The following is a 23,453-nucleotide window of genomic DNA, read 5'->3' as shown; positions in this document are numbered from 1 at the left end:
GTGCTGTCAAATGGCTGCCCTTTTCATTTGGCTACTTGTTCAGCTCTAGAGGGCAGTTCTATTTCAGTGATGTCAACTGGAATCTCAGTACTGTAGCTCATGTGGTCAGAATAAATAGTTGCTATTTACATGGACAAGCACACGTCAGAGCGAGGGAACGGAGAATCGAAGCAATATGAAAGCTAAAGACTTTAACAGCCAAGCGAGAGGCACTGAATAAAACGGGTCTACAGTTACTGGCTAGTGCGGGCTTTTTTCTCCAACCTAGCTGTAACTGTCTTTTTTTGAATTAAATCTTTATTGTACTTAAGTAGAAGTCATATTTCATAGAAATCTGGAAACAGGACAGCTACTTTAGGTTTCACTTCTACTTTACAAAACCTGATACGAACCACCACAAATCCAGACAATTGTAATACAAAGCTTTTCTTTATTGATTATATATATATATATCTATTAGTGAGGGGAAAAAAGTATTTGATCCCCTGCTGATTTTGTACATTTGCCCACTGACAAAGACATGATCAGTCTATAATTTTAATGGTAGGTTTATTTGAACAGTGAGAGACAGAATAACAACAACAACAATCCAGAAAAACGCATGTCAAAAATGTTATAAATTGATTTGCATTTTAATGAGGGAAATAAGTATTTGACCCCTCTGCAAAACATGACTTAGTACTTGGTGGCAAAACCCTTGTTGGCAATCACAGAGGTCAGACATTTCTTGTAGTTGGCCAACAGGTTTGCACACATCTCAGGAGGGATTTTGATCCACTCCTCTTTGCAGATCATCTCTAAATCATTAAGGTTTCGAGGCTGACGTTTGGACTCTAACCTTCAGCTCCCTCCACAGATTTTCTATGGGATTAAGGTCTGGGCTAGGCCACTCCAGGACCTTAATGTGCTTCTTCTTGAGCCACTCCTTTGTTGCCTTGGTCGTGTGTTTTGGGTCATTGTCATGCTGGAATACCCATCCACTACCCATTTTCAATGCCCTGGCTGAGGGAAGGAGGTTCTCACCCAAGATTTGACGGTACATGGCCCCGTCCATCGTCCCTTTGATGCGGTGAAGTTGTCCTGTCCCCTTAGCAGAAAAACACCCCCAAAGCATAATGTTTCCACTTCCGTGTTTGACGGTGGGGATGGTGTTCTTGGGGTCATAGGCAGCATTCCTCCTCCTCCAAACACGGCGAGTTGAGTTGATGCCAAAGAGCTTGATTTGGTCTCATCTGACCACAACACTTTCACCCAGTTCTCCTCGGAATCATTCAGATGTTCATTGGCAAACTTCAGACGGGCCTGTATATGTGCTTTCTTGAGCAGGGGGACCTTGCAGGCGCTGCAGGATTTCAGTCCTTCACGGCGTAGTGTGTTACCAATTGTTTTCTTGGTGACTATGGTCCCAGCTGCCTTGAGATCATTGACAAGATCCTCCTGTGTAGTTCTGGGCTGATTCCTCACCGTTCTCATGATCATTGCAACTCCACGAGGTGAGAACTTGCATGGAGCCCCAGGCCGAGGGAGATTGACAGTTATTTTGTGTTTCTTCCAATTGCGAATAATCGCACCAACTGTTGTCACCTCACCAAGCTGCTTGGCGATGGTCTTGTAGCCCATTCCAGCCTTGTGTAGGTCTACAATCTTGTCCCTGACATCCTTGGAGAGCTCTTTGGTCTTGGCAATGGTGGAGAGTTTGGAATCTGATTGATTGATTGCTTCTGTGGACAGGTGTCTTTTTATACAGGTAACAAACTGAGATTAGGAGCACTCCCTTTAAGAGTGTGCTCCTAATCTCAGCTCGTTATCTGTATAAAAGACACCTGGGAGCCAGAAATCTTTCTGATTGAGAGGGGGTCAAATACTTATTTCCCTCATTAAAATGCAAATCAATTTATAACATTTTTGACATGCGTTTTTCTCAATTTGTTGTTGTTATTCTGTCTCTCACTGTTCAAATAAAACTACCATTTAAAATTATAGACTGATAATTTCTTTGTCAGTGGGCAAACGTACAAAATCAGCAGGGGATCAAATACTTTTTTCCCTCACTATATCTTTAAAAGGTTTTTATTAGAAGGGATATATACAGTACCAGTCAAGTTTGGACACACCTACTCATTCAAGGGTTTTTCTTTATTTGTACTATAATAGTGAAGACATCAAAACTATGAAATAACACATATGGATTCATGTAGTAACCAAAAAAAAGTGTTAAACAAATCAAAATAGGTTTTAGATTCTTCAAAATAGCCACCCTTTGCCTTAATGACAGCTTTGCACACTCTTGGCATTCTCTCAACCAGCTTCACTTGGAATGCTTTTCCAACAGTCTTGTAGGAGTTCCCACATATGCGGACCACTTGCTGGTTGCTTTCCCTTCACTCTGCGGTCCAACTCATCCCAAACCATCTCAATTGGGTTGAGGTCGGGTGATTGTGGAAGCCAGGTAATCTGATGCAGCACTCCATCACTCTCCCTGGTCAAATAGCCCTTACACAGCCTGGAGGTGTGTTGGGTCATTGTCCTGTTGAAAAACAAATGATAGTCCCACTAAGTGCAAACCAGATGGGATGGCATATCGCTGCAGAATGCTGTGGTAGTCATGCTGGTTAAGTGTGTTCTAAATAAATCACTGAAAGTGTCACCAGCAAAGCACCCCAAAACCTCCTCCATGCTTCACGGTGGGTACCACACATGCGGAGATCATCCGTTCACCTACTCTGCGTCTCACAAAGACACGGCAGTTGGAACCAAAAATCTCACATTTGGACTCATCAGACCAAAGGACAGATTTCCACCGGTCTAATGTCCATTGCTCGTGCTTCTTGCCCCAAGCAAGTCTCTTCTTCTTGTTGGTGTCCTTTAGTAGTAGTTTCTTTGCAGAAATTCGACCATGAAGGCCTGATTCACGCAGTCTCTGAACAGTTGATGTTGAGATGTGTCTGTTACTTGAACTCTGTGAAGCATTTATTTGGGCTGCAATTTCTGAGGCTGGTAACTAATGAACTTATCCTCTGCAGCAGAGGTAACTCTGGGTCTTCGTTTCCTGTGGCGGTCCTCATGAGAGCCAGTTTCATCATAGCGCTTGATGGTTTTTGCGACTGCACTTATTTGAGCTGTTCTTGCCATAATATGGATTTGGTCTTTTACCAAATAGGGCTATCTTCTGTATACCCACCCTACCTTGTCACAACACAACTGATTCGCTCAAACGCATTAAGAAGGAAAGAAATTCCACAAATTAACTTTTAACAAGGCACACCTGTTAATTGAAATGCATTCCAGGTGACTACCTCATGAAGCTGGTTGAGAGAATGCCAAGCGTGTGCAAAGCTGTCATCAAAGCAAAGGGTGGCTACTTTGAAGAATCTAAAATCTATTTTGATTTGTTTAACACTTATTTGGTTACTACATGAATCCATGTGTTATTTCATAGTTTTGATGTCTTCACTATTATAGTACAACTAAAGAAAAACCCTTGAATGAGTAGGTGTGTCCAAACTTGACTGGTACTGTATATATCCCTTCTAATAAAAACCTTTTAAAGGTTTAATAGGCTACACATGGGTCAAGTATTGCAAGAATGTGACAAGATACTTCTAGAGACCAACCCCTTAAAACAAACACAAAATACCTGTATCAATTGAGACTACACACTGAAGAAATAAGACTGGTTTATTGCAAGTTGTGGAAATATAACATGAATGTTCAGTCTATAGCAATACAGTAAGTCATTATAAAGACGGCATATGTTGACCCTGTGACAGACCTTGCTGTTTCTAAACTCCTCTAAAATGAACATTAACTTTTAAATAGGCCTGAAAATGTAAACAAAAAGGAATGAAACAGAGTGAGTCTTGTTCTAGTACAATGTTGCTCAAAATAGCATAAGCAAAACAAAAAGATTACATTAATAGAAACAAATCTGTTAAAGGGATACTTTGGGATTTTGGCAATGAGGCCCTTTTTTTTTTATTTCCCCAGAGTCAGATGAACTTGTGGATACCATTTGTGTCTGTGTCCAGTATGAAGGAAGTTAGAGGTAGTTGGGCGAGCCAATGCTAACTAGCGTCAGCGCAATGACTGGAAGTCTATGGGTATCTACTAGCATGCTAGTAGATATCCATAGACTTCCAGTCATTCGTGCTAATGCTAGTTAGCATTGTCTCACGAAACTACCTCTAACTTCCTTCATACTGGACACAGAGACATAAAAATGGTATCCATGAGTTTTGGCCTCATTGCCAAAATACCCCTTTAATACAGGTGGTAATAGCAGAGGGTGGTAGACATTCATTGTAATTCCCACCATCAACAGGTTATCCATGTTTTGTTCTCCGTCTCTATGTAAAAACACACAGGTCTAACTTTTAGTAGCTATGATCACTAATGTCACAGAGCTGTATAATGTTTTGTCTGAGAGTAGCCTAATTCTGTTTCTCTCCCTTCTGCCTGAAGTGTGTACTCATACACTCCCCCTTTAGGGTGTAGGAAATAGTGGAAACCTGTCAAGCCCATGCTTACACCCATTCAATGGCATCAGTCCTATTCTCTACCACTCTCCCAGTCCGACTTGTACACTCCCCCTTATGGGATGGACTGGTGTGATGAGTATGTTGGAAACAAGTGCACACTACCACAGCTTTTGAATCCATGCTGAGAAGTAAGAGTGCACACTTCAGGGAGAGAAGGAAGAAACAGAATTGGGCTAGTGTTCGCTCTCTCTTCCCTTGATCCCCAGTGGTTAAGTGCCTCCTCCCTCCCTAGTTACAGTGGCTTGCAAAAGTATTCACCCCCCTTGGCATTTTTCCTATTTTGTTGCCTTACAACTTGGAATTAAAATTGATTTTTTGGGGGGGTTGTATCATTTGATTTACACAACACTTTGAAGATGCAAACTATATTTTATTGTTTAACAAACAAGACAAAACATTTTTTTGAGCGTGCATAACTATTAACCCCCCCCCCCCCAAAGTTAATACTTTGTGGAGCCACCTTTTGCAGCAATTACAGCTGCAAGTCTCTTGAGGTATGTAGCTATAAGCTTGGCACATCTAGCCACTGAGATTTCTACCCATTCTTCAAGGCAAAACTGCTCCAGCTCCTTCAAGTTGGATGGGTTCCGCTGGTGTACAGCAATCTTTAAGTCATACCACAGATTCTCAATTGGATTGAGGTCTGGGCTTTGACTAGGCCATTCCAAGACATTTAAATGCTTCCCCTTAAACCACTTGATTGTTGCTTTAGCAGTATGCTTAGGGTCATTGTCCTGCTGGAAGGTGAACCTCCATCCCAGTCTCAAATCTCTGGAAGACTGAAACAGGTTTCCCTCAAGAATTTCCCTGTATTTAGTGCCTCATGAAGCTGGTTGAGAGAATGCCAAGCGTGTGCAAAGCTGTCATCAAGGCAAATTATGTGACTTCTGAAGGTAATTGGTTGCACCAGATCTTATTTAGGGGCTTCATAGCAAAGGGGGTGAATACATATGCATGCACCACTTTTCCGTTATTTATTTTTTAGAATTTTTTGAAAAAATTACTTTTTTTCATTTCACTTCACCAATTTGGACTATTGTGTATGTCCATTACATGAAATCCAAATAAAAATCCATTTAAAATTACAGGTTGTAATGCAACAAAATAGGAAAAACGCCAATGGGGATGAATACTTTCGCAAGGCACTTTAAGACCTGATGGATACTAGTGACACCAGGTCATTTGTACAGAGCATTAATGTAGTACCTGAGACCTAGGCTCTGCTCCAATACTTTTAAATAGCTTCCTTTCATATATTTCCTAGTCTCTCTCTTCACTGTTGACCTGACAGGTCTGGAAAGGAAAGAGCAATAGCAGAAACCACCAGACCCAAAGAAGACATTCAAAAGTATTGCAACATGACACTGCTCATTTACCCCACACTGCCCCCTTCCTCTACCCATCCCTCTTCTTCCTCTCCTCCTCCCTCTTGTCATCCTCTCTCACAGTCGGTGGGGGTTGACCCATTTGTATGTTCCTTCATAACGGAAACCGACCCTCTTTGAGAGCTCGTCTGCTTCCATTGGACCCCGGCTAGGAAGAAGGAAAGGAACAAATCCATCACAAAATAACACTATCGCTGACAAATTAATAATGTGACTATTGACTTGAGATAGTTGTTAAACTGTTAATGGTAAATCTTACCTTCCATATTTGTAGGGTGTGGGGGGAGTCTTCTCGTTCTCTATCTGATGAAGGAGAGGCGTAAAGATCCTCCAGGCTTCCCTCAGCTCATCACTGAGTGAAAAGAGAAGACATAATGCAAGGGAGAGTCCCACACACAGTAATGCAGCCAATGGGGGAAGCAACCCTATGGCACCATCTAGTGGACACAATTATAATGCATGTGAGGCTTGGGCGATATACCGTGTACCGGGGTATTTCGAAATGCCGATAGTAGATTGAAAGTCTGGATACTGCCCAACCCTAATGCATGTTCATGGTCTTATTTGCATAACACCAACATTAAGGCAACGTCTGAGACAGAAAGACTGACCTTCTGACAAAGTGCATCTGGCTGCCACAGAAGACATCTAGGATGAGACGCTCGTAGGCGTCTGGCAACTTCACATCCTGAGGAGAGAAGATTACAGTGAAATTGGAGCAAAAATGTGAGTATGGCGAGGTAGTGTGTATGGGTGTCTGTTTTCTATGAATGATTGGGTGCGTGTTCATTCAGTATCTCACCTTGTATCTGCTCTTGTAGGTGAGGTCCAGCTCCGTCTCCTCAGGGTGGAAGTACACTCCTGGTTTCTTGCTCATCATCTTGGCGTAGACGGCCTCGTTGGGCTGCACGCGCACCACCAGCTCATTCCTACGACACTGCGCTCCAAAGATGTCTCCCGGGACATCGGTGAACTGCAACCGCACCTCCGCTTTCCTCTCGTTCAGGGCTTTGCCGCAACGCAGGATGAAGGGAACACCTTTGGATGAACAAAGAGAGCTATTTAAGCATTCAATGCAACCGTTTTTATCTCAATATCAAATCATTTATGGGTAACAATTAAGTACCTTATTGTGATTTTAATTGAAAACAATGGTCAAAAAGAAAAAAATGCTTCTTAGAAAATAGCAATTTCTCAAGCTGGGAGGGGAAAACTGAAAATGTGCTGTTATTTGCAGAGAGTTTTGGAACTAATTTACCACATGGTGGTGTGACCATGGAAGGCCAAAACTCACTCCCACCAAAACAGGCTGAAATTTCAGGCTGTCTTTTCAAACAGCTCTTACACTAAAAGGGCATTCTCATAACTTTCACAATTTCACAGTTTTTTTTTAACCTCAGTGTGGAAATATATATAAAAAACACAGGAAAATCACATTTTTGACTGCACTGGGCCTTTAAGAGTTATCACTGAGGAGTGAGCTGGTTTGACCAGACAGTGAAAGCACAACAAGCAACACCATGTGATGGAGAGAGAAAGCAGAGGTTCTCACCATCCCAGCGCTCATTGTGCACGTAGAGCACAGCTGTGGCGAAGGTGGCCTGGGTGGAGCCTTTGGGGACAGTGGGGTCATCAAGGTAACCCAGCTTGGCGTCCCCCTCTCCCTCTGGGTCGCCCACGTACTGCCCCAACACCACATCTGACATGGTAATGGGGGCGATGCACTTCAGCACCTTCACCTGCAGGGGGAGTAAGTAAGCAGTGATAGGTTTGAACACTAATTGTTTATTCTGTTGGTTTTTTTAAATTAATTATTAATTAATTATATGCTATTTAACTAATAAAGATGACATCAGTCGTTTTCTGGAGGAGCCAATGGTGAAGTCAAGTAAAGACGTGTTTTGGGCTTTAGCCAGGTTGTGCCCATGTTACTGTACCTTTTCATCCCTGACATCATCAGAGCTGGTGGAGGCTGGCTTCTCCATGGCAACCAGAGAGAGCATCTGGAGCAAGTGGTTCTGCATGACATCACTAAAGACAATACGGAATTGGTGGTGAGAAGTTACAGACAGACTAGTAGAACATAGCAAGAATAAATGCCTTCATTGAGGTATGATTTCATTGAGCACTAAGCCAGTTCCCCTCACCGGATGATGCCAAAGTCGTCAAAGTAGCCGCCTCGGCCCTGGGTGCCGAAGGGTTCTTTGAAGGTGAGGACCACACATGCTATGCTGTCCCTATTCCAGATGGGCCCAAAGATCCGGTTCCCAAACCTGGAACATTTACCACTGTTAAACTTCCGCCTTATTGACACAGACATAGCTGAGAGACAAATGTCTGTGACAAGGTTTATTCATGTTCTTCTTTCTCATTTTAAGTAATGAGAGAGAGAGAAGACAGAAAAAGAGTGTAGACTGTATTTGTCCTGTACCTGAGGACCATGAGGTTTTAACATCATCTCTGTACCTGAGGACCATGAGGTTTTAACATCATCTCTGTACCTGAGGACCATGAGGTTTTAACATCATATCTGTACCTGAGGACCATGAGGTTTTAACATAATCTCTGTACCTGAGGACCATGAGGTTTTAACATCATCTCTGTACCTGAGGACCATGAGGTTTTAACATCATCTCTGTACCTGAGGACCATGAGGTTTTAACATCATCTCTGTACCTGAGGACCATGAGGTTTTAACATCATCTCTGTACCTGAGGACCATGAGGTTTTAACATCATCTCTGTACCTGAGGACCATTAGGTTAACATCTCTGTACCTGAGGACCATTAGGTTCTGCACCATCTCCTTGCCCAGGTAGTGGTCTATGCGGTAGATCTGATCCTCAGTGAACAGGGAGGAGAGGTGGGTGGACAGCTCCTCAGAGCTCTGCAGGTCACGACCAAACGGCTTCTCCACAATCACCCTGTTCCAGCCCCTACTAAACACACACAGATAAGCATGGTTTGGTTATTTAACAGCGGAAGAGGGGAACGTTCATCTAATGACCAACCCTCCCCAGACAATACCAATTACATATACAGCAAGTGGATTAAATATGACCAGGCCTGTTCCAGTCCCTACCAATACCAGAGGAGGATTAAGAGGAGAGGGTGTCGGAAACTAAACAGCAAGACAGTCAGAACTACAGTAGCCATAACAGGTTCACTGACTTGGTGCTCATGCAGTGGTGCTTAATGTTCTTGGTGACATTGTGGTAGATGCTGGGCGGCAGGGCAAGGTAGAAGAGGCGGTTAGCCTCGCCCCCACCAGGCAGGGACAACAGGTGGGTGTGGAGGTTGGAGAAGGTACTCTCATCCGCATACTTCCCACTGACATAAGAGTTACGGCTGAAGAACACAGACAACCGCTCCGCCTCAGAGTCTGCCACCTGGGACCACAGAGAGATAGTAATGTTGTCATATGATGTCATTGGTTTTAGCACATGCACAAACACATGCATTAACTGTGAGTCAAATGTGGGTCATTGTGTAATGCTAGATGATGTGTTAATGGGAATGTCTTACCTTCAGATAGGGCATGCAGGCAGTTTTGATGGCATCCACCGTCAAGTCAGAGCGGGCAAAGCCCACAAAGTGAGTCTGTTCAGGAAGTAGCCCATCTCTAAACAACCACCTGTGAGACGGGGGAGAACAATAGAGAAAGGAGTCTCATAATTAGACAATACTTATTACATGACACCTCAAATAGGAAAAGTGTGTGTGGGGTGGGGACTGCATAAATCCAGTGCAAACAACTGCCCTGTGATATACTAAAGGGGCTCCATATACTCACCATAGAGTCGGGTAGATTTTCTTTTTGGCTAGATCCCCCTAAAGAGAATTATAGGAACATTGTAAACACAAGACCAGATTAGTCACCTCTAAAATGTTAGTTGAAACAAAAAGGCCCACGTGCTATAGTCTATATAGCCTAGTGGCACTACAAGACAGTTCATTCAGGTCTGTCAGTGTGGCGATTACTATTACAGTAAACAAGGCTATAAATAAGGGTTCCTTCCTTGACAACGCTGCTGGTTGCAGTGTTGACAGTTAGTAGTAGGCTGTAGCGGCCTATTTAGGATTTACACAATACCAGTATTCCAACTGGGAGCACTGCTAACTACAGAGAGGAAGCAGCAGCAACAGAGCCGGAAGAAACTGGCAGAGTACTAAGCCAAAGTATATTCTGAGGGCAATAACCCTTAGGAAAGCTGGTATAGACTAAATCAGAGATTAAATATCACAGAGAATTATACAAAAAACGATAGAAGTATGACAGAGCTACACTGTTAAACATCTTTACAGGCACAATAACTGAGGAACACAAAAACATCGAACAAAGCATTCCTCACTAGTTTCAGCAGCACTCAGTGATATTATTTGGCGAATGCTGGGTCATCTGATGTTTGTCACTTATAATATAATATGCCATTTAGCAGACGCTTTTATCCAAAGCGACTTAAAGTCATGTGTGCATAAATGTTTACATATGGGTGGTCCCGGGGATCGAACCCACTACCCTGGCGTTACAAGCGCCATGCTCTACCAATTGAGCTACAGAGAACCACACTTGAGGAAATGCTTCAAATAATAATTCATTTGAATGGCCTTATTGACTATTGAGCTTATCTGTGTCCTGTTCCAGTGAGTTGTGTTGGTTTGCTGTGTAATACTGAATAATTGCTGAGTGGGCCTTTAATGACTCATTGAGTTACACCTTTAAACTGATGTGCTATGAAATGCTGGCCTACTGTCCCGCCTCAGCTGAGAGAAAAATGCAAATGTAGGGTGACTCGACAAGCACATCTCTCTCTTCATTCTTTCGTTAATGATGAATAGAGGCATGAACACAGATCCCACTATTTTCCCCATCTCTCCCTTTCACAAAAGGAGACTCTCACACACACCATCTCAATAACAACATTTTCAGCCACAGTTTTTATGCAAGTTAAGTCATACCGTATAGAAAAATATCACGACAGCTGTGATGGAAAGAGGAAGTTTCCGTACAATTTTAGAAATGCCGACAGATAATTTTTTTCATTCGACATGGTGGGATCTTTCTTTGTTAATGATGCAAGAAATGGCGGTGGAAACACCTTTATGGGCAAAATATTGATATAATAACCATCATATCGAAGTAAACTTGGAGTCACGTGATGAAACATAAGCCTTATTAGATAGTCATGGAGAGAAAAACTAGGCTGTTCTTTCATGCCTTCAGTGAAGTGAAAATAGAGATTACCTTCAATAATTGTGCCTGTGTCATGTATCAACAGACAAATATTTGGCCTACAATCTTACATTACTGTTAGGCTAAGTACAGTCCCATCCAGCAAGCCTGTATGGTGCCTTGTACCAAGGTAAGCGTGCAATATGTACTAACCCTTTCATTGGCACAGCGACTGTAATGAGGCCAAGTTGAGTGAGGTGGTGTGTGTGTGTGTGTGTGTGCCTGCCTGCGGTGTGTTTTTGTGTGCGTGCAACACCAGCTGGTGATTGGTTTGTGCTTGTGGAGTGACAAGGACATACTGCAGCGTTGCAAACAAAGCATATTTTACAGTAGCCTATGCATAGCCTATGTTGTAGTACAATCACTTTTCCCAAAAACCACGGCTCTGCCTTACCATTACCCTTCCCCCATCCTGATTCCAGACTTGCCTCTTTATTGCTTTGGCAGGAAACTGCTGACAGACAGTGACATTGCACTATTCAGCTCTCGCGCCACTCCTTTCAACCAAAAGTAAATAGAGCAGGAGAAAGTAGATGGAAGAGAAGTGGGCGGAATAATTATATATCAGAGCTATTCTCCCACACGTTATCAACTAACTGGGCAGGTCTTACAAGCCAGTGGAGAACAAGGAAACAGGAAACAAACATTGTAGGCCTAGAGAGGAGGGTGTCATTTCTAGAGAAGAAAATACTATAAGAAAATGCAACTTCAGAGTGACTGGACTGAGTCACTGGATTGATCATCCTAGTAGTGTTCCCTTCTCTGTCCACCTAAAATCTATTATCAAGTGTTCAGTTCATACACCATGATTGGCCAACAAACTGTCCGTGCCCAAATGATTGCCTAACAAACGGTCTGCGCTGACCATTATTGGCTAACAAACAGCCTGTGTCCAAACCATAACCAACAATCAGGAACCTTGATATGTTCTCTATATCAAGGCCAGACTACAGGAAGCTCAAGTGATTCTGGGGCTGCTTAGTTACACAAGCTCTGTGTAAGGCCTCTCAATGACATTTCCTCAAACTGGTCATGTGCAACCACTCTCTTCTCTGTTTTAAGTTTACAACATACCTTTCTCACAACATGTGTTCCCTTCTCTGTCCACCTAAAATCTATTATCAAGTGTTTATAAAATAGGTATAACAACTGTATGAAAAATAACAATGATTCTGCAGTTTGGTAGCCTACATTTATAGCTAGGCTAATCCAGTGCCTTCCTCAATAACCAGGTTTCAATCCAACCTTTTTATGCGAGTAAAGTACAAAAATGTCATGACAATGGGGCGGCAGGTAGCTTAGTGGGTAAGAGCGTTGTGCCAGTAACCGAAAGGTCGCTGGTTCTAATCCCCGAGCCGACTAGGTGAAAAATCTGTCGATGTGCCCTTAAGCAAGGCACTTAACCCTAATTGCTCCTGTAAGTCGCTCTGGATAAGAGCGTCTGCTAAATGATTAAAATGTAAATGTAAATATACAAGCCTGATGGAAACAGAACATTTTTCGGTAAACTTTCCAAATGTCAACAAAACAAAATACGCTAGACAAGGTGGGATCTTTTTGTGTCGGTAAAATTAATTATGTGAGAAATGTTGGTGGAAACACTTTTATACGCAAACATTGATATAATAACCATCATATCGAAGTAGACTTGGAGTCACGCGATGACATGTTGTGTGGTCCTCCCACTACAGACTCATCGGGAAAGCATGCAGTTTATTAGGCTACTGATGAAATAAGTTATGATGAACTTCGCAGGGTGGTGAAAGTGCAAGTTGATGAGCTTGATACTCCTTTTCAATAAATATTGAGGGTCTTATTCTGATAATCGGTCTAAAACGTGTAGGGTCATTCATCAATAATCAAAGTAGCCTCTCATTCCCCCCTTCTCCCATCTTCCCTCCCTCACCGATGCTCCCATGATGATGAAGATGTGAGCGTCGGACTGACGGAACTCCTCATCCTCATGAAGCTCCTTCCGCAGCTCCCCGAACACCTCGGACCGAGAGAGGGGAATGGAGCTCATTTGTCCTAGGCAAAGGTAAATGTCAAAAACAAGTTATTATCAAGAACATGATTGATTGACCTAACATTTATGATAACACTTGTAGGAGGAACACGCACACATTCACACAAGAACAATACAGTGTAGTCCCCTGTAGTCTAGTTTAATAGCATAGGCCTACTGAATGAGTGACTTAAAGTAAAAACTATTTTTAGAATATCAACACTATTATGCAAATAGACTAGAGCACTGCTCTGGGCCCTGACTGACACAATGATTCATACCAATGGAGTACAAACAGCCACAACCACTTTTCAAACACAAAACAAGTTAAACACTGCTTTCAAACAATTAACTTTCTAGACATTCAGAGAAACAGCGATGCCTTGGGATAAACAGAGGAGGCAGGCACCAATAAGTGAAAGAGAACAATAGATTGAAACATTCTTCGTTGTACCTCCTTGTGTTCTATGGGCAGTGAGATTGGACATAGGGGAACAGATATTTGGAAAATGTTGATCTACTTTCAGCAATTGTCTTTTTTTTCCTTCAGGAGAACAGTTTTAGCACTAAATGTTTTCTAGACAAATATCACTTTATTTTAAAAGGACACTTAAACACAGCCTAGATAGAGTCTATAAAACCACCATAAACACAAATCATATGGTAAAGATATGACACCATTTGTTCGGTACTGCATTATACAAATTTGGTAAAGAATAAGCCTACCCTTTCTTCTCATATGGCTGATAAGAAATCATCAAGACATTGTGTGCCACCTTCAAAAACATTATTACTCTTATCTTACCTACACGGAAATGGTGTAGACCTAAGTCCTTGTTTAGCACCTCTTCTAAATCGAGATACATTGCTATATGTCGATATTCTGTCACATTATATGTAAGTGGAATAGACAAAATAAGCCCACTTAGAAATACACCAAATCTACAAGATTCTATAAGCAAGACGAGACAGTTACATCACTATGTCTGTAAGCGACAGTAATCATACCAGGTCCTTGTTGTGCAATGGCACCACTGGCAGGTCTCTCTTGGGTCAGGGAGAGAGGGGACCCACAACAAGAGCAGGGAGAGAGATAAACGGTCAATGTAATATTAGCTAGCTAGCTACAATTGACAGACTGTGCACTTGCACCTCCCTCAGAAAAGCATTCTCCACTTTGTAGACACAAATAGTCACAACACACCATCCACTATAATGTTATTAGCAAAATCCTCAGCCCAATCCCGTATTTAAAGGGCTCAACATATCTAGCCGTGCTGTGACCACGAATAATACGGGGCACGTTTGGCTAGCCAAGCTAGCTAACTTAGACGAATTTGCACCTGTACAAGGTAAGTTAGCTAGCTAGCAAACTATTCATGCTCTATACAAATTATTTGGGCCTAGGTTACCCACCAAAATAACTAGCTAACTATAAATGACACAAGTTTCTTTAATATCAAACACCACACAGACACTACCATTACCTAAAACATCCCATCATATTCGTTGCTGTTTTGACAAAATGACAAGCATGCAGCCAGCAACAACATGTTCGTGGTTAGTAGGCAGACGAATACTTTTAAAAAACAACACTTACTTCCAGCCATTTCCAATTATTAACTTTAGCTGAGAATGCGGCGATTACGGAGCAAACCTCGACCGATACGTCTCTAAATTGACAAGCATCAAACTACTTGCAGTGCATCTCTACTAGCGCAGTTTCCTTCTTCCCTGTTAAAATTGACACAACTGAATTCAGTGATTTTATTGGTTTAGAGAGAAACTCACCAGCGCTCGCTGCACTTCCCATTCCTGTTGGTTACGATGACGTCACATTCCCAAAGACAAAAAAAAGATGGATGGGGCGGATTTTTACTGTGCACTCTTCAGAGAAAAATACACCAATCAAAGTGAAGAACTAGCCCACTGACATGTAAGTGGATCAGTAGTAGTAGGCTACTAGAGGTCAATACAGTCTGGGATTATCAATACAGTGATGTATTAAACCCCATGAACGAACATGGAAGAGATTCCAAACAGCAAACACTGCATATTCTAAGTACTAAAAGTAAACAGTTCATCATCTGGTATGGAATATGTCCTTAGTCCATTATCGGAAAATACTTTCTTTCAGAGGGGAAGATTTGAACGACGTATATGGTTATGCTTGATTTCATCCTTCATGATATTGTAGAGAACGGCGGTGCAGGGAAGCGAACCCAGGTCGCTGGTGTGAAAAAGGCAAGCACCCTTTTCATCTCGTAAATAAGGTTAACCCACATGGTGGGAATTGTAACCTGGCTCATATAGCTACACTGCCCCCCTCCAAATGGAAAGGCACGTCCCAATGCTTCCGCCTACCGCAGCCCCATCACGTTCGGCCGTTTGTTCCGATGGCCTCGCAGCCGCCATCCCACTCCTGACACAAATGTAGCAAACATATAGCTCATATAGCGAGGGTAGCTACAAAATATACAGTACACAAAAAACCTGAAGCAAAACAAATGTTGTTTGGGCTGGTGAACAGTAAAGAATCTCACAAATTCAAATATGTATTTTGAAGTGTATAAAACACTAGTGCCAAAACAGAAACTATCACAAATTCCTCTAATTGGGATCCTCTACAAAAGATCTTAAAAAACCTCAAACTTTTCAACTTCTCCTTTTAATAAATAAATAATACAAAACATGAATTCAAACTGGGCAGTGTGCCATATTTCATAAATTCATGTGTTGTAATCAAAAAGTGTAGGACTCCCAAATGTAATGCATGATGGAGATGATCCACCTTCCTCCATGGATCCCATTGCTCAGCTGAGGGCCCAGTGCTGGCTGAGATTGGCCGAGTCACAGCTACTCATCACCACTTTACCTCCGACTACTGTCAAACATTTGCCGAAGAGGGATTCTTCAGGAAAGAACCCTATACACACACACATACAACATAATTAAAACAATGATGAGCAGCATAAAAGGCTAACCACAATGCTCTGTTCTGCACTTGCCTCCTGAAAACAGTGCAGCATTAATATAGCCAAGCTGCGTGTAACAGCATGTGTATACTGTACAGTAGTTAATGGTCTTGTGCTGCAATACAAGGCAACAATCAGTGTTTTTTCCTTTTGTCCTGGAGAGGAGAAAATGACTTCCAAATGGTCTTCACATACTGGATATGGAACAAACCCATGTACAAGAACCACAGGAAGACTTCCAGAGCAGTGAAGAAGATATGTTTTTATTTTCATTGTGTAAATGTGAAAACAAACTAACCAATAAAATATATGTTGACAGTTTAGATTGTCATGGTTACGTATGGGTGTGAAATGCCACACTTGCTCAGGGTCCACCGCGTTCCTAAGCCCTTCAGGCAGCAGAACTCAGTGGACACCAGCGCTGCCCCAGGGGTCGCATGCAGACACAGATGCTTACCGATGTCGTGCCGAAGTTCTTGGTGGGATGTTTACTCGAAATACTACACACAGAAATGTTATGTTAGGAAAAAAACTGTTTGGCAATTATATGGAACCTGCACACATGGCTCTGCATATTGTACATGATTTAGACTAAAGTACCTGGTTTCCTCCCATGTTGTGGCATGTGTACAAGATAACTGTTTTTTTCCACCCTTATTATTTTCTCCCACATCCAGGCAAGTCTTAGAGCCAGAGTTCTTGAGCTGATAAAAGAGAATTTTAGCAGAATATAGATTTAAAAAGTAGATGAGTAATTATAAACTGACAATCCAATTTCCAATGAAAGTGAAATAAACTGAACATAAGCCTCTGGGTAAACATTGTGCAAGTATCATGTGACGTTTTTGCAGCTTAGCTTCTCTTTGAGTATGAGGCTTTCTGAGATGTCACCATATGTGTTCTGAGTGAACAGGAAGAAGAAAAATAAAACAAAGATCGCCGTGTCATTTTTTATATATATATTCTGTATTGTTTTATTGTTACATACACCAGATAGGTGCAGTGAAATGTGTTGTTTCTTACAGTGCAAATAGTGCAAATTAGGGTTAAAGGGCAACTCCACCACTTTTCGACCTCATTTTCATTATCTCTAGCACAATACCAGTGTCAACATACAGTGGGGAAAAAAAGTATTTAGTCAGCCACCAATTGTGCAAGTTCTCCCACTTAAAAAGATGTGAGAGGCCTGTAATTTTCATCATAGGTACACGTCAACTATGACAGACAAAATGAGAAAATAAAATCCAGAAAATCACATTGTAGGATTTTTTATGAATTTATTTGCAAATTATGGTGGAAAATAAGTATTTGGTCAATAACAAAAGTTTCTCAATACTTTGTTATATACCCTTTGTTGGCAATGACACAGGTCAAACGTTTTCTGTAAGTCTTCACAAGGTTTTCACACACTGTTGCTGGTGTTTTGGCCCATTCCTCCATGCAGATCTCCTCTAGAGCAGTGATGTTTGGGGCTGTCGCTGGGCAACACGGACTTTCAACTCCCTCCAAAGATTTTCTATGGGGTTGAGATCTGGAGACTGGCTAGGCCACTCCAGGACCTTGAAATGCTTCTTACGAAGCCACTCCTTCGTTGCCCGGGCGGTGTGTTTGGGATCATTGTCATGCTGAAAGACCCAGCCACGTTTCATCTTCAATGCCCTTGCTGATGGAAGGAGGTTTTCACTCAAAATCTCACGATACATGGCCCCATTCATTCTTTCCTTTACACGGATCAGTCGTCCTGGTCCCTTTGCAGAAAAACAGCCCCAAAGCATGATGTTTCCACCCACATGCTTCACAGTAGATATGGTGTTCTTTGGATGCAACTCAGCATTGTGCAAACTTTGTCCTCCAAACACGACAAGTTGAGTTTTTACCAAAAAGTTATATTTTGGTTTCATCTGACCATATGACATTCTCCCAATCCTCTTCTGGATCATCCAAATGCACTCTAGCAAACTTCAGACGGGCCTGGACATGTACTGGCTTAAGCAAGGGGACACGTCTGGCACTGCAGGATTTGAGTCCCTGGCGGCGTAGTGTGTTACCGATGGTAGGCTTTGTTACTTTGGTCCCAGCTCTCTGCAGGTCATTCACTAGGTCCCCCTGTGTGGTTCTGGGATTTTTGCTCACCGTTCTTGTGATCATTTTGACCCCACGGGGTGAGATCTTCCGTGGAGCCCCAGATCGAGGGAGATTATCAGTGGTCTTGTATGTCTTCCATTTCCTAATAATTGCTCCCACAGTTGATTTCTTCAAACCAAGCTGCTTACCTATTGCAGATTCAGTCTTCCCAGCCTGATGCAGGTCTACAATTTTGTTTCTGGTGTCCTTTGACAGCTCTTTGGTCTTGGCCATAGTGGAGTTTGGAGTGTGACTGTTTAAGGTTGTGGACAGGTGTCTTTTATACTGATAACAAGTTCAAACAGGTGCCATTAATACAGGTAACGAGTGGAGGACAGAGGAGCCTCTTAAAGAAGAAGTTACAGGTCTGTGAGAGCCAGAAATCTTGCTTGTTTGTAGGTGACCAAATACTTATTTTCCACCATAATTTGCAAATAAATTCATAAAAAATCCTACAATGTGATTTTCTGGATTTTTTTTCCTCAATTTGTCTGTCATAGTTGACGTGTCCCTATGATGAAAATTACAGGCCTCTCTCATCTTTTTAAGTGGGAGAACTTGCACAATTGTTGGCTGACTAAATACTTTTTCCCCCCCACTGTATGTGAAAACAGCGCATTTCTAGAAAACAATATAATGTGAAAAAGTTCTACCCGATGACATCATCAAAAGTTAACAGTGATTTTCAAAACAGTGATTTTCAAACACCATGAGATTCGGGGTGAGCAAGAAAATACCCTCCCTTGGACTAGAAACCCGTTGCAGGTTTTGAAAATAGCTTTTTTACATTAAAGCCTACCCTGTGATGTCACAGAGAAGCATTTTTTAAAGACCTTTCTTCTTATCTTTTTATCCACAGATCATAGAAACTTTTCACATAAGTAGACATTGGTTTGGTGCTGAAGACAAGGTTGTAAAGTGGCAGAATTGCCCTTTAAGTGCCTTGCTCAAGGACACAGCGACAGATTTTTCACCTTGATGGCTCAGGTATTCAAACCAGAAGGATTACTTTATCCTATCCCAGGTGTTCCTTAAAGAGGTGGGGTTTCAAATGTCGTTTTCCTATGGGGACAGCCAAATAACCCTTTTAGGTTCTAGAAAGCACCTTTTTTTCTAAGAGTGCAGGATACAGTGCAATACCACACTTTAATCAGCTGAGCAATATGTGCAACAGTGTGAGAAAATAACCTAGTTTTATTAGTCGTCTTTACAGGACACACATGGTATATACTGTCCAACAAACTGCTTACTTGCAGGTTCCTTCTCGACAACGCAACAACAATAAGAAATAATAAAAGACACGAATACGAACATAAAGTAAATGGCTGAGTAGAATAGAATAGACATTTTAGCATAAGTATAATACCTAGCTCAGTTGATAGAGCACGGTGCTTGTAAGGCCAAGGTAGTGGGTTGGATTCCTGGGACCACCCATACGTAAAATATATCCACGCATTACTATAAGTTGCTTTGGATAAAAGTGTCTGCTAAATGGCATACAGGTAGGCACAATTTATATTATAATATTTACACATGTATTGGGATTGGGGGGCAAGTGTTTCAATTGTGCAGGATTAGCAATAATAAATAAGAGTCTGGTAGCAGCAATTGTGATGTGTGTGTAGCATGAATGTTTATGCGTGTGAGTGAGTGCAATGGTGTGGAGAATCAGTACAGGTGGTCAGTCCAGTTTGTGTTCAGCAGTCTGATGGCTTGTAGATAGAAACTGTCTCTGAGCCTGACGGTAAAGGAGTGAACAGCTTATGGCTGGGGTGTGTGGGTTTTTTGATGATGCTGCGGGACTTCCTCAGGCACTGTTTCAAGTAGATGTCCTGGATGGGTGGGAATTTCTTCAGCCGGCTTAGGAATTTGAGGTGGTGTTGAGTGGTGGTGGTGTTGTTGGTCCATGTCAAGTCATCGGTGTTGTGGACGCCGAGGAATTTAAAACTGCTGACTTTCTCTACTGCAGTCCCATTGACGTGGATCGGGCATGTTCCCTCCTCTGCTTCCTGAAGTCAACAATCAACTCGTTTGTTTTGCTGACATTGAGGGTATAGGTTGTTCTCCTGGCACCCCAATGCCAGTTCACAACCTCCCAATTCCCATTCCAATTCCCATTCCAATTCCGATTCTAATTCCAGTTCCCAACCTCTTTGGCTATGGTGGCAGTCCTCTTGTTCCTGCGGAAGAAGATCTGCTTGTAGTCGTCCTTCCAGACCTCGGCTAGGTGCACCTGGTTGTGGGCGATCACCGATGTGCCTTTAGGGAAGGTGTGAGGGCTCTTACTGCAGAAGATATGGCCCACCACTGAGCAGGGGACGATCTCCAGCTGGCCTCCCAACTGCCTCACCTACAAGAAGACACATCACACAGGACATTCCAGGTCTCTGGAGTGGACGCAGAAAAGGCCAAGGACTGAATGGTTGAGGCACAAGCTTGGAGCAACAGTGACACGGAATAAAAGTATCCTAGGGAACACAGGAAGTAACCATGAAGGGAATCAGACTACAGAAGGAAGCAGTGTCTGCTTTGACCAGCAGAGGGCATCAAGTCTACATTAACTACCAAAATCAGTCAGGGTTTGTTTGTCTTGCGAGCATCGAGAGGCCAGAGATAGCCAGACTTGTAAACTGAGCTAAGGAACAGAAGTTAGGTTTTGGAGAAACGCCATCAGTGCGTGTTCTGCAAAGAATACAGCAGATGAAGGCGCGGCAAGAGCGTGGTAAACGGATAGATGTGGTTACGGACAGCGAGGAAGAAGGAGATAAGCCGTGTGTAGACGGAAGATGTGTGTTGAGGAAGAATGGCGCCAAGTACAAACCATATTCTGCTGTCTCTGATGGCACAGAAATTGAACCTGATGAGAACAAGGATGAATGACCTGCGGTGGCAGGTGTGGTGAAGACATCTGAGTCCGAGCCTCGCCCCGATGTTCATGCAAAGGATGAATCTGGCTCAGTGGGAGTGACATTTTTGGAAAAAGTGGATCCCTGCCATATGGGCTGGCCCATATCAGGCTGGGTATAAAATAATTTGGGTACTGTTAAATCGGTGAATGTAGCTCGAAGTGGACTTATGATGATTTTCTATATTTCCTCTGCCCAGAGGGAGCTGGCACTCTGCATCACGTGACTCGGGACAAGACCTGTGACTTGCTTTGCTCTCGTTAAGTGTTGAGGTGGAGCAACTGAAATTGAAGATTCCCTGTGTCTGTGACACCCGCCGTTTGGTGTGAGCCAGACCGGGTGGCGAGCGTGGTGAAGCTGAGAAGACACTGTCTGTCCTTTTGAGTTTTGAAGCAGAGTCACCTACTAAGGTGTTTCAGATGCTAAGCGTATGGTCATGTTGCAGCAGTGTGTAGGAGGGAGATTTGGAGATGTAAGAAGTGTGCAGGAGGGCATGGGACAAAGGAATGTGTAGTATCGGTGGAAAAACTATGTGTGTCAATTGTGGGAGTGCCCATGTTGCTGGGATCAGAAGTGTCCAGTGTGAGAGAGACAGGTTGAGGTTGCCAGGGTCAGAGTAGAACAGCAGGTGTCGTATGCTGAGGCAGTGAAGAGAGTAGAGGATGATGGGTTAAAGGTGAGTAGTAGGTCTAGGCCAATACACAGTGATACGAATTTGTGCTTCAGTAAGGTTGGCTTCTTAGCATTCATTGCCATGGTTATCAACTGTACCACATAAATGGAATGTAAATCACAGAAAATAGATGTTGTGGTGGCAGCTGCAGAGAAGTACTTGGGTGTACGAGACTTTACTGCAGAAGAGTTACAAGGTGTATTGATCGAAAGAGTCCTGTCCTCCCAGGCCATTGTGCTGGTGTAGGATCAGTTAGGGTCAAGTAGTGGAATGGGGTGGTGTTATTTTTATTTATTTTATTTGTATGGGATAGTGGTATATAGGTGTAGGCAATGTTCCCTTTAATATTTTTCAGCACTGAGCAAATTTCATGTCTGCTGAGCGCAAACTTGAATGTTGTGAAAATTCTGTGCAACTTCCAGCGCGCGTTTACTGTGAACACTGAGGCTGTACCAGCTTTAAGTTAAGGTTTTAACAGTGGCCAATTAGGCTACTGTGGTTAAAGGGGGGACTAACTCCATATTAATGCCCATGATTTTGGAATGAGATGTTCCACAAGCAGGTGTCCACAGACGTTTCAATTTCACAATAACAGCACTTACAGTTGACCGGGGCAGCTCTAGCAGGGCATAAATTTGACGAACTGACTTGTTGGAAAGGTGGCATCCTATGACGGTGCCACGTTGAAAGTCCCTGAGCTCTTCAGTAAGGCCATTCTACTGCCAATGTTTGTCTATGGAGATTGCATGTCGGTGTGCTCGATTTTAAACACCTGTAAGCAACGGGTGTGGCTGAAATAGCCGAATCCACTCATTTGAAGGGGTGTCCACATACTTTTGTATATGTAGTGTATCTATTCTACTGAGAGCACTGCTACTGAGAGTTATTATAAACTCTGCCGTTGTTCTATAAATGTCACTGTGGAGAGGTCACTTTCCACAATGAAATGTCACTTTCAGTCAGGCTTATAACACCTTCCATACCACACTCACTATCTGTGCTAGCATCATCCACCAGTAGTATCTCTGTGAGCAGGGAGGCAGGAGCAGTGTGCAGGATGCTGTAAACGGTTGATGACACTGAAACGATAATGACACTGGTGGTGGGGAGAGGAGGGCAGCTTCGGAACCTTTGACCCACACAGCTGACGACAACAAAGACAACAAGTGATCTTCTACATAAGCTTCAATTGTACACATATCATCCATATAATATTTATATGGTCACACATTTCAATACACAGTGACCACGCCAAACTAGCTTCCCTTCAGTCCCCTGTACTCACTCTGAGAGGCGCGCGTTATTGCCCAGGCTGCGGTGCAGGGAGATACGGTTCTCTTTCATCTCTGTAGGGGTCATCCTTCCCGACACAAAGTGTTGACCGTAGGCCCCGGGCCCTCTCCAGGTGAGGTTGAAGCTCCTGTCTGCTGTAGAACCCAGGTAGACAGCGGCGGTCAGGGGGGTTAGGCTCTGTGGGAGGGGGCAGGGGGCTACCGATCTGGAAGCCAACGTTTGACACGGCACCTCTGACCACACCCATCACCTGTGACTGTTTGTCAGACAGATCCCGGAGCCAGGGTTCAGGGAAAGTCCCACCTCCTACGTCGTACTGCAT

At 42.9% G+C, this 23,453-nt stretch overlaps 1 protein-coding gene and 1 pseudogene across 6 annotated transcripts; both read right to left on the bottom strand.

Moving 5' to 3' along the window:
- Positions 1–3,660: 3,660 nt before the first annotated feature.
- LOC311147775 (glucose-6-phosphate 1-dehydrogenase-like) lies at positions 3,661–14,920 on the bottom strand. 5 transcript variants are annotated; one of them, XR_014614814.1, is made up of 15 exons: positions 14,761–14,920; positions 14,169–14,207; positions 13,062–13,183; positions 9,716–9,753; positions 9,448–9,556; positions 9,094–9,311; positions 8,700–8,861; positions 8,071–8,196; positions 7,861–7,954; positions 7,476–7,662; positions 6,726–6,961; positions 6,535–6,611; positions 6,183–6,275; positions 5,502–6,071; positions 3,661–4,800 (listed from the first exon to the last, which is right to left on the bottom strand). XR_014614814.1 is itself a non-coding variant. In XM_084184550.1 (14 exons), the coding sequence occupies exons 1-14, from the start codon at positions 14,768–14,770 to the stop codon at positions 5,981–5,983; spliced, it is 1,602 nt and encodes a 533-aa protein (XP_084040676.1). In that variant the 5' UTR covers positions 14,771–14,920; the 3' UTR covers positions 3,661–5,980. The 5 variants fall into 5 exon arrangements, 3 of the variants coding, with proteins under 3 accessions (XP_084040676.1, XP_084040677.1, XP_084040678.1); XR_014614815.1 differs by lacking the exon at positions 14,169–14,207 and having other exon boundaries at positions 14,761–14,913; XM_084184550.1 differs by having other exon boundaries at positions 3,661–6,071.
- Positions 14,921–15,534: 614 nt separating this feature from the next.
- Positions 15,535–23,453, bottom strand: LOC311147606 (polypeptide N-acetylgalactosaminyltransferase 6-like; annotated as a pseudogene). Its single transcript has 6 exons — positions 23,124–23,453; positions 22,831–22,982; positions 20,714–20,727; positions 20,409–20,609; positions 19,987–20,268; positions 15,535–15,582 (listed from the first exon to the last, which is right to left on the bottom strand). The product of its transcript is annotated as a polypeptide N-acetylgalactosaminyltransferase 6-like (transcript).

The sequence above is a fragment of the Coregonus lavaretus genome (genome assembly GCF_964263955.1).
Source record: "Coregonus lavaretus genome assembly, chromosome: 20".
In the NCBI taxonomy this organism is placed as follows: Eukaryota; Metazoa; Chordata; class Actinopteri; order Salmoniformes; family Salmonidae; genus Coregonus; species Coregonus lavaretus.
Note: the sequence above shows the minus strand (reverse complement) of the source record. Positions and strands in the feature narration are given on the sequence as shown.